Source organism: Terrapene carolina, unplaced genomic scaffold (genome assembly GCF_002925995.2).
Source record: "Terrapene carolina triunguis isolate 2854851 unplaced genomic scaffold, T_m_triunguis-2.0 Scaffold130, whole genome shotgun sequence".
Classification (NCBI taxonomy): domain Eukaryota; kingdom Metazoa; phylum Chordata; order Testudines; family Emydidae; genus Terrapene; species Terrapene triunguis.
Genome location: NW_020664481.1, coordinates 21,061,174 through 21,072,835, shown reverse-complemented (window position 1 = coordinate 21,072,835; position 11,662 = coordinate 21,061,174). Strand labels below are relative to the sequence as shown.

Here is an 11,662-nt window from a genome sequence, read left to right as displayed (position 1 = left end):
TTTGGTCAGTGTGCTGAAAGGGTGGGTGTACTCCAGGGAGTACCACCCACCACGAGATTGGATTTAGGGGTCAGCAGATAAGGGATGGGATAGCCGGTGCTGACTTGTCTAGGGGCTGGGCTAGAGGGGCTGAAGACAGAGCCTATGGCCTAGGATAGATGCTGATCAGTCGGGTGTGGGACTAGGGAGCCACCATCTATGTAAACAAATCTGCTATGTAGTGTACCCCTCTTCCCTCCAGTAATGCTCCCTGGCACAGTAAACTCCCATTTCTGTGAGCCTCATACACAGCAATAATGGAAAATATGTTTTATAGAAGAAACTGTGATTGCTATAAGATCAACAATGGTTATGTGAACTCAGAGGCCTCTGAAGTATCTGAAATTACATTTAGCTTTTTTAAAACTGACTAGATTCTAAATTGACTGGGCCCCTGTAACTAAAGTATCCAAACCCCATATTTTATTTAATCCTGACTGGCTGCCATCTCCACATGGAGACCAGATTCATTTGAGAAACCACCTTTACACCTAGGACTTTTCACATGGAAACATCTGGCATCTAGGCAGATAGCTGGTCCCTCTCAGAGACTGGATAACTCTCAAGCACCAGAAAGCATAAAACTCCCATAATACTCCCAGAAATGCAATATTACTCTATAGAGAATATTTGGTCCTGCCCCAAATCCTGATCAGCTTTATGCCCAGGCTGAAAGCACTTGTGATTTTCAGTCACCTGTGCAAGATGAAGCAATCCAAAAGGCCATTTAAGAGAGCTTCTTTCCAGTTTCAAACTATTTTTTATAAGCACTATACTTGTTCAAAGGTACTTTTAGAAACCAAACAAAAAACAGTTGCCAACATGTGAACAGCCCCAGTTATGGATCCCCATGAAAAGGAGCTCTGTTCTCCTTTAAACTCGGAGGATAGGACAAGCAGCAATGGACTTACATTGCAGAAAGGGTGGTTTAGGTTGGACATTAGGAAAAACTTTCTGTTAGGGTAATTAAACACTGGAATAAATTACCTAGGGAGGCTGTAGAATCACCATCACTGGAGATTTTAAAGAGCAGGTTAGACAAACACCTGTCAGGGATGGTCTAGGTAATACTTAGTCCTGCCATGAGTGCAGGGGACTGGACCCTCTCAAGGTCCCTTCCAGTCCTACGATTCTAGGAGGAAAAGCCCAGGAGATGCTCCTGCTGAAACACTGTCACTTCAAAAAATACTACTGTCTAGATGAGCAGCATAGAGGCTAACCAACCTTTTGCTCTACAAACTGCTTCAAAAAATAAACCTCTTGGCTTTGCCAGGACATTTCTCCGCCTGCAGCAGACCAATTCACAGAGTCACTTCACACTAAAGCCTCACTAGTAGCTCTACCACTTCTATATTTGAAAAGGAAGCAAGACTAAGATATACTGAAGCATGATGTGGTGACCTAAACAGATGACTCTTTAAATGGGTCTGGTGGGCTATTCTCCACGTAGTTACTGAAGGAGAATTAAGAAGATGTTTTAAATCTATCTACAGCCATTTCTGAAAAGAGCCAGATTCTCCCCTCTGTTGAGTTCGTCTGTGGGAGGATTACCCCAACACAGAGGGACCCTTTGGCAGCATGAAGCTGATATAATAGCTCTTAATGCACCCCCATCTCCATTCCCGTGTCAGCATAGTGGGTATGTGCCTTGCAGTTTGTGTAAGTTAGATCACATCTCACTTCAGGGAACCAGCTCAGCACACAGCCACACAGGATCAGGGATTGCTCAAAGCACAATGTGCGCCTTGGCCACACAGGCTCTAACCCCCCAAAACTGTAAAGCGAATTTCAAAAGAAAATACCTTGTGGAATACGGGGGCGGGAAATAGAGGCCTTTCTCTCCTTTCCTCAGACTATGAAGACCTAGGAGAGTTTTTAGTTTGTTGCGATTTTCCCTGTGTTTATCTATCTTGCCAAGAGAACAGTGTTTCCTCTGGAGTTGCTAGAGAGCTCATGACAGAACCATTTCTCCAGCAGTAGAACTAGGAAACTGTTCCAGGAAGCCCCTTAACGTCCACATGCCCTTTGCCAGCTGGCAGCCTAGACAACTGTCATGGTCTGTAGTCACTTGAGAGGCTGTTGTATAACCTCAATCTTTCGTATTTACCTCTGGCATCTAGCTGGGGCCCACACTGAATAGCACATAGCTCACACCACGGCCTATACTCACAAATCAAGTGTAGGGACACTTCCCCTATCACCAGGGTTCACATCCTCACATGCTTCCTGCTGATAGAGAATTAGTCACCTATCTTTATTCCTCCCGCTGCAAACCTGACTTCCCTCTTCCTCCTACCCCAAAATGATGAGACAGCCTCCTTTTGAAATGCATGAATAGATGTTCAGTGGAGAAAATGTTGTATTTCTTCTTGAAGTTTTGATTCTATTCTTTCCCACACCGAGTAGAATGAAATATGTGCGTGTGTAATTGTTGCTGGCACAGTTACTGTAGGAGGACGGCTCCCAAGCTGTGCTCAGTGTCTCTGCTTACAAATAGCTCAAGCAGACAGAACAGAGCCAAGCCAACAAGAATCAGCTGAGAGTTAATGAACAGTTTTAAACCATATTTAAAGTTCCACCAAGACCAATTTTTAACAAATGCTTTATTTGTGGTCACAGCCTTTAAAAACAGAACATCCCTTAATCCTAACCCACTATATGAGCTTATTTCAAGTCAGTGCAGGGTAATGACAAGCATGTGAAGTTGAATCCTGTACCGAAGTGGCTCCAAATAGGATGATTTCATTTTTATATGCAAGAGAGTTGATATGAGGGTGTGAGGTGGGAAACCAAGGAAAAGAAACCTGGTGAACAACAGGGAACTTCTGAGGAATGGCTCCCTTGCCCTGAAGCTGCAGGGAGGGGAGGTTAGCTACAGCCCTGAAAAATCTTTCACACTGTAACACCAGGTAGGTAAATAAATGCTAAAGCACTGTCAAAGGTCAGCTTCTCTCAGGGGGTGGGAAGGAGGTGGTGGCACATAACACCCCAACATTAGGATAATTCAGTAGTTATTGCTAAGTCTTAGTTATAGAACATTGTAGATATACTAATTAAAGAGAAGATAGTTAAGATAGTCACTAGCATTAACCCTTATGTTCCCAGTGCTTATTGGATGGCAGAAGGGGCAGCAAGGCAGAGACTCCATATATAATCCACTTTCTACTTCACAGGCTGGACTATTCTCAAGCTGCTTGAACGAAGCTTTTACCATTTCATGGAAGGAGAGAGGGTAGGGAAAGGAGAGAAAGTTTATCACTAGCAGCTTCTCAGGACACTTGGACATCCATTATGTTTGCTAAATTCTGCAAGGGACTTTCATAGGATTCTCTTTGCTAACAGTTCCTATGAATTCCTTTGTGTACATCACACGGAATGACAAACCAGCTCCATGTTTTAATAAACTAAGCCCCAAAGAAAGCAGGAGATGGGTGTCGTCTCATGAGACTTGAGCAAAAACTAAGCTAACTCCCCAGGAATAAATATGGCAAAGAGTGGTCTGAGCTGAGCTCAGAGGCATTGGCTGGGGTTCCAGATACACTCAGACAAGATCAGCCTGGCATCCGATTCCCATTGTACAATACCCCTTCTGCCAATAGCACATCCTATGACGGCCAGCGCCTCTCAGTGTTCAGCCGATAAATCTGAAAACCTAACATTAACAAGTCTGTATTACGTACATGACAGGAAACCAGACATCACTGCAGATGATCAAATACCCAAAAGTGAATTAAGTCTATTGAGATCACATCAGCTCCACGTGCCCTCAACGTCCCAACCCACCCCCACTTCTTCTCCCCTCCCCATAAAGCAGCATTTCCTGGAGAGGGAAATTTGAGGAGATGGGAGGGGAGAGGGGCTGACATAAGCTCTGAAGCCAGTGAGCTGTGGAACTGCTGTGCGCCAATGGTGTCTCTCTAACATCCCCCTCTTAGGCATCATGAAGATTGTTCTCAGCCAGGAGTATCTTCTCTCCGGGTTTAAAGGCTGGCATCCCCATGTAGGGGCAGCTGGCACAGCGGAATGCATCCCCCAGGTAACACTGCCAAGACACAGAGGCGACAAACAAAGAGTCAGCTCGTTACCAAGGTCAGACAAAAACAAAGGGTGGGGTTTCCTGGTTTCAGTTCTCTTCCCAATGGGAAGTATTTTGCCCTACACAGAGTTACAATCGGCCCACCAGAGAATAAACCGGCACCGAAAGAATCTGCTTGCAGCCTCTAGCAATCAGCACAAACCTGGCTGAGTCAGGCCTGAGGTCTGAAGTAGTCCCAGACTGAATGAACAAAATGCGTTTTCCCTGACCCCACAAGGCAGCAGTCTCTTCAGATTAGGGCTAAAGCCTAGCTGCTGTAACATCCAACTCTTGGGGCTCTCAGTTTCTCCAAACCATTCAGAAACTCCTGTTTCACTTTGAACACAGATGGCTTCAGGGAGACGAGTTCTCTTAGTAAATACTGAGCAGCTCAATGGATTCAAATTCAGCTCAGGTAGGTCATGAAAGAGAATCATAACTATACGGAATTGGGAGACTTCAGTCTAGCTCTTCCTAGAGGGGTATCCATATAACAAGGAGTGAATGTGCAGAGCAAGAATTTGCTGCAAATACAACTGCCGTTACTACAGACCCACTGAAGCCAAATATTACAAAAGCTGATAGCCCTGCAGAGACAGAATGATTGCTTCTAAGCCACAAATACTGGTGAGTAATGTCAGCCCATAGGGAGCAATCAGTAACTCAATAGAAAGCACTGGTTTTTTAAACTAGTTCTCAGATAAGAATACATTCTTTCCCTGCCTGTCTATACTACAGGCTAGATGGGAAGGATATTTACATTTCCACAAGCAGATTTGGGCTGCAAGCTCTCTTTCTTCTCCTGCTCCAGGTCCTCTGCGAGGCCACACGTGCTGCAGAAGAAATAGGACTCATACTAAACCTGTCTGCAATGGGGTTAGCCACTGACTCTACCCACTTCACCCTCTAACATTTCTTCCTCGGTCCTCCACCCACACGAGATTACAGCCCCAACGTAGCATTCCACACAACGTGCTTTAGCGCACGCGCAGACCCTCTCTCTCACACACACCCCTACCTTTATTATCCCCTCTAATGTCATAGCCCATAGCTGTGGTTCTCGGCTTATTCACCATTGTGGGCCGGATATGCAGCTTTTTGTGTGTTCTATTTATTGTGTGGATGTGGCCCACATACTACCGGCATGGCCCTGAGAATGTTGCATGGGCTGCAGCTGTGTGCTGATTAGGACGCAAGTGGCCCGTGGGCCACTGGCCGAGAACCACTGGCCCATAGGACTATGGTGAATGTCCCAGTTGCTTGAACTTCCCTCTCCCCACCTAGCACATAGGGAAATGCTATCAAATACCAAGCTCTTATTTTAAAATCTACATGCAATATTTCTCTGGAAGAAAACTGAGGATGAGTCGTAGTTATAAAAAGAGCCTGTGTGAATCCTGTGGTTGCCCCCAAGTGAGTCTGTGTGTTGGGGGAGGACTATTCATCTCACAGGGGAACATTTACGCCTGGGATATAAGTAAACGGATTTTAAAACACTCTAGTTACACCAGCATACACCCTTAATGTAGATTCACTTAAAAGCAGTTTAAATCTTCCTTAAAAATCAGTTTAGCTTATTTTAAAAAAAAAAAAAAATCTAGTTATACTATTGCAATTTTAATACACAGAAGCCCTTGACAAAATTTAAGAGATGTATACACTAGAATCAAATTTTTGAAAAATTCTACAAAAAGAAATTCACTTGGCTAACAGATTTTTGAATGTGTTTCTTAACTAAATATTGAAATATGGACCTAAATACACTAAGGGTAAAAAAAAAAAAAAAAAAGTAAAGATACCAGCCAAATGAGTAATTCTTTGGAGAAACAGCACCATGCCCTGCTCTTTTTTAAAGGGCGATGGTTAAATCTGATTTGAAGTCAGCACATTCACCAACACATCAAGTCTAGTACTCACCAGTTCTTGCAGGCTTTCTTTTTACCTGATTCCTTACAGGATGGAGCTCTGAGGGAAGATGGATCTGGCTTCTTCAGATCCTCAGAATCTAGCAACTCATCTGAGTCCAGGAGATCCTGAAAGAGACAACAAAAGAAGGAAACTGGTTCAATAGGGAATAGGGACACTGCCGATGTTAGAGTCAAAGAAATGACAACACCTGGTATAGCTTGTACCCAACTGTCAGAATTATGGTCCATGCAATAAACCCCTCGCCATGTAATATTAGAGGAATTTTTCCATATGGCTCTCACGCCACCCTCTCATCTATAAAGCCCTACTGAGTACTGTGGGTTAAATTTCATGAAACTTCTAATTTTTGTGTGGAAAACTAAAACAGAACTTACCATTCCCTCATCATCCATATCATTGGCAGAGAGAGTCCACAGCTTTGCAGCAGCAGGGTCCACAGCAGGCTTGCCTGGAGCCAAAACAAGAGAGACATAGACGATGGAATAGCAGGAATCAGACCTACTCCCAGCAAGGAAATGGTTCCAATATCACTCTTGAAAAATTCACTCCCTGTGCCGTGGTGCCTTTTATCATACTGCACCCTACCTATGGAACACGCTCACTGCTCTCCGAAGCCAAGCACCCGAGCTCTCGCTCGAATCCATCTTTAAACCTGATTTGTGCAAGGAATCCTCTGTCCACTTCTCCTCATCCTTCATCAGAGATCAGTTATGGAAAAAAAAGTGACAATATCCTCCCCGGTCCACCCATTTTTGACACCAAAATGGGATGTCATTTATAGACGCTGCATCTCTTCATGATATGATCACTCCTTTTATTTCTTGTTTTGCTTGAAATGCAGTGAAAGTTAGCTGACAGAGCGGGCATTGATGCTGGGAGCCGAGACAGCTGTAGCTCCAGTAATCTAATCGCCATTCAAAGCCTTCAAAGATCTCGCATAGACCCTTTTGCGCAAAGGAAGGAAGGAAGGAAGGAAGGAAGGGACTGAGTAGTACTGGTGTTTCTAAAAACCAAAACCCCACAGAAAATGCTTTGTAATGCATAGAGAGAGCTGCATAAAGCAACAGGAAAGGGCACAGGTTTTCCCTCCTCCTTTGCTTTGCAGTTAACCTTTGAAACAGAAATGGAAGCTTCCAACAGATCTAAAATGGTTTTTAACCAAGATTATGGAGAACCATGTTTTCAAACATCCTTCTTCATTAAGCATTCAAAATTATACTGTCCACTGTACAACGCAAGGAGCTCATACACTCCCAGCACATATACCAGCCTTCTCTTCTCTCTTACCTGATGAAGCAGATTTCTTAGCAAAGGAAAGTTTGAGCTGACTTGAGGATCCCACTTCAAAGTTGGGTTTCTTGCCTTCCATTTGAACAGACAATAGGTCGTTGCCTTGGTACCCCAGATGCTCTTGGACTGACTGGGTCTCCTCAGGGGTCAAAGGCTCCTTCTGCAGCTGGAATGCAAGACACAGCGAGTGTTAATCCTTGTACAGAACTGCCATATTCCAATGCCCTGTGTGGTCACATCATACCATGCAGCGAAGGTGCATGTACACGAACGCAAGGAGCCTGGGAAACAAGCAGGAAGAATTGGAAGTCCTGGCACAGTCAAAGAACTATGATGTGATTGGAATAACAAAGACTTGGTGGAGTAGCTCACATGACTGGAGCACTGTCATGGATGGGTATAAACTGTTCAGGAAGGACAGGCAGGGGAGGAAAGGTGGAGGAGTTGCACTGTATGTAAGAGAGGGGTATGATTGCTCAGAGCTCCAGTATGAAACTGGAGAAAAGCCTGTTGAGAGTCTCTGGGTTAAATTTAGAAGCGAGAGCAACAAGGGTGATGTTGTGGTGGGCGTGTGCTATAGATCACCGGACCAGGAGGATGAGGTAGACGCGGCTTTCTTCAGACCATTAACTGAAGTTTCCATAACACCAGCCCTGGTTCTAACGGGGGACTTCAATCACCCTGACATCTTCTGGGAGAGCAATACAGCAGTGCACAACAATACAGAAAGTTTTTGGAGAGTGTTGGGGACAACTTCCTGGTGCAACTACTGGAGGAACCAACCAGGGGCCGTTCTCCTCTTGACCTGCTGCTTACAAACAGGGAAGAATTGGTAGGGGAAGTAGAAGTGGGTGGCAACCTGGGCAGCAGTGACCATGAGATGGTTGAGTTCAGGATCCTCACAAAAGGAAGAAAAGAGAGTAGTAAAATACAGACCCTGGACTTCAGAAAAGCAGACTTTGACTCCCTCAGGGAACTGATGGGCAGGATCCCCTGGGAGGCTAATATGAGGGGGAAAGGAGTCCAGGAGAGCTGGCTGTATTTTAAAGAAGACTATTGAGGGCACAGGAAAAAAAACTATCCCGATGTGCAGAAAGAATAGCAAATATGGCAGGCGACCAGCTTGGCTTAACAGTGAACTCTTCGGTGAGTTTAAACATAAGAAGGAAGCTTACAAGAAGCGGAACATGGACAGATGACTAGGGAAGAGTGAGCAATATTTTTATAACCACCCAGGACAGTAATCAGGAAGGCCAAAACACAACTGGAGTTTCAGCTAGCAAGGGAAGTGAAGGGTAACAAGAAGAGTTTCTACAGGTATGTCAGCAACAAGAAAAAGGTCAGGGAAAGCGTGGGACCCTTAATGAATGGGGGAGGCAACCTAGTGACAGAGGATGTGGAAAAAGCTGAAGTACTAAATGCTTTTTTTGCTTTGGTCTTCACGGACAAGGTCAGCTCCCACACTGCTGTCCTGGGCAACACAGTATGGGGAGGAGGTGAGCAGCCCTCAGTGGTGAAAGAACAGGTTAAGGACTATTTAGAAAAGCTGGACATACACAAGTCCATGGGTCCAGATCTAATGCATCCGAGGGTGAGGAGGGAGTTGGCTGATGTGATTGCAGAGCCATTGGCCGTTATCTTTGAAAACTCGTGGCAATCGGGGGAGGTCCTGGACAACTGGAAAAAGGCAAATATAGTGCCCATCTTTAAAAAAGGGAAGATGGAGAACCCGGGGAACTACAGACCGGTCAGCCTCACCTCAGTCCCCAGAAAAATCATGGAGCACTTGGAGGAGAGGAAGATGATCAGGAACAGTCAACATGGATTCACCAAGTGCAAGTCTTGCCTGACCAACCTGATTGCCTTCTATGATGAGATAACTGGCTCTGTGGATATGGGGAAAGCAGTGGACGTGATATATCTTGACTTTAGCAAAGCTTTTGATACGGTCTCCCACAGTATTCTTGCCAGCAAGTTAAAGTAGTATGGATTGGATGAATGGACTGTAAGGTGGATAGAAAGCTGGCTAGATTGTCGGGCTCAATGGGTAATGATCAACTGCTTGATGTTTAGTTGGCAGCCGGTATCAAGCAGAGTGCCCCAGGGGTCGGCCCTGGAGCTGGTTTTGTTCAACATCTTTATTAATGATCTGGATGAGGGGATGGATTGCACCCTCGGCAAGTTCACAGATGACACTAAGGGTATGTCTACACTACGAGGGTAATTCGATTTTACTTAAATCGAATATGTGGAATCGATATTGCAAAGTCGAACGTGTGTGTCCACACTAAGGACACACTAAGGACAGTAATTCGACTTTGTGAGTCCACACTAACGGGGCGAGCGTCGATATTGGAAGCGGTGCACTGTGGGCAGCTATCCCACAGTTCCCGCAGTCCCCGCTGCCCATCGGAATTCTGGGTCGAGCCGCCAATGCCTTCTGGGTAAAAAAAATTTGTCGTCATCCGTCCGTCACTAACGCCCTCCCTCCCTCCATGAAAGCGCCGGCGGGAAATCAGTTCGCGCACTTTTCTGGTCAGTGACAGCGCGGACGCCACAGCACTGCGATCATGGATCACGCTGCGACCATCGCTGCACTTGTGGCCGTTCTCAACACCTCGCAGCTTATCATACACCTTTCCCTGAGGCAGATGCAGAGAAATCGGGCGAGGAGGCTACGGCACCGCCGTGAGAGCCTGAAGTCGGAGAGTGGCACAGAGCTGTCAGAAACCACGAGCCCCAGCGCCCAGGACATGACGTTGGCAATGGGGCATGTGGATTTTGTTGAACGGCGATTCTGGGCCCGGGAAACAAGCACGGACTGGTGGGACCGTATAGTGCTTCAGGTCTGGGATGAATCACAGTGGCTGCGAAACTTTCGCATGCGGAAGGGGACTTTCCTCGAACTTTGTGAGTTGCTGTCCCCTGCCCTGAAGCGCAAGGACACCCGCATGCGAGCAGCCCTCACTGTCCAGAAGCGAGTGGCCATAGCCCTCTGGAAGCTTGCAACGCCGGACAGCTACCGGTCAGTCGCGAACCACTTTGGTGTGGGCAAATCTACCGTGGGGGTTGTTGTCATGCAAGTAGCCAAGGCAATCGTCAAGGTACTGCTCCCAAAGGTAGTGACCCTGGGAAACGCGCAGGTCATCATAGATGGCTTTGCCGCGATGGGATTCCCAAACTGCGGTGGGGCTATAGATGGGACTCACATCCCTATCCTGGGACCGGACCACCAGGCCAGCCAGTACATCAATAGAAAGGGCTACTTTTCAATGGTGCTGCAAGCACTGGTGGACCATCGGGGACGGTTTACAAACATCTACGTCGGATGGCCGGGCAAGGTTCACGACGCTCGCGTGTTCAGGAACTCTGGTCTGTTTAGACGGCTGCAGGAAGGTATTTACTTCCCAGACCACAAAATAACTCTTGGGGATGTGGAGATGCCTACAGTCATCCTCGGGGACCCAGCCTACCCGCTAATGCCCTGGCTCATGAAGCCCTATACTGGCGCCCTGGACACAGAAAAAGAACTGTTCAACTACCGTCTGAGCAAGTGCAGAATGGTGGTGGAGTGTGCTTTTGGCCGTCTCAAAGGGAGATGGAGAAGCTTACTCACTCGCTGTGATCTCAGTGAAACCAATATCCCCATCGTTATTGCAGCTTGCTGTGTGCTCCACAATCTGTGTGAGAGCAAGGGGGAGACCTTTATGGCGGGGTGGGAGCTAGAGGCAAATAGCCTGGCTGCTGATTACGTCCAGCCAGACAGCCGGGCCATTAGAAGATCCCAGCGGGACGCCCTGTGCATCCGGGAGGCTTTGAAAGCTAGGTTCCTGAGTGAGCAGGGCAACCAGTGACTTTTCAGTTTGTGGACAGAAAAGCTGAACCTGCCCCCGTTTCTTTACCCAGTCCATTTTGACTATCCTCTCCAGTTACATACAACCTTCACCCCCTTCCCCTTCCCAAAAAATAAAATCATTTCGATTTTTTAATGAACACCGTTGTCTGTATTGCTGTTTTCGCGGGAATATTTTAAACCGGGGACGCAGACTGTGGCGGGGGGCGGGTTTAGTGTTCTGATGCAAATGATACTTCTAAACTCCCGGAATGACAGGCTCCGCACTGGTGGACTGGTTATTTCAATGGAGCCTGCCAGCACTCCTGGGGGGGACTGTGTGTATGTGTCGGCTATGTGACTTTCTGGCAGGGGGGGTAGGGTTACAGATCCCCTGCTGCGTGGATCTGTGAGCCAGGATAAGGACCGCTGCATAAGATCTGTAACTGCCCTCCCCCGCCACAAAGTCACAGAGCAACCCCCCCCCCCCCCCCCCC

The 11,662-nt window shown here is 46.7% G+C and overlaps 1 protein-coding gene across 1 annotated transcript in view; it reads right to left on the bottom strand.

Annotated features, from left to right (window-relative positions):
• Nucleotides 1-2,605: 2,605 nt before the first annotated feature.
• The window catches only part of CIAPIN1 (cytokine induced apoptosis inhibitor 1), a 25,331-nt gene continuing 16,274 nt past the window's right edge, over nt 2,606-11,662 (bottom strand). The window contains exons 5-9 of the mRNA XM_029911795.1: nt 7,331-7,499; nt 6,418-6,491; nt 6,032-6,147; nt 4,875-4,947; nt 2,606-4,081 (exon numbers count right to left, since the gene is read on the bottom strand). Coding sequence (XP_029767655.1) covers nt 3,971-4,081; nt 4,875-4,947; nt 6,032-6,147; nt 6,418-6,491; nt 7,331-7,499 — 543 coding nt within the window. The 3' untranslated portion in view covers nt 2,606-3,970. The remainder of the gene's footprint in view (nt 4,082-4,874; nt 4,948-6,031; nt 6,148-6,417; nt 6,492-7,330; nt 7,500-11,662) is intronic.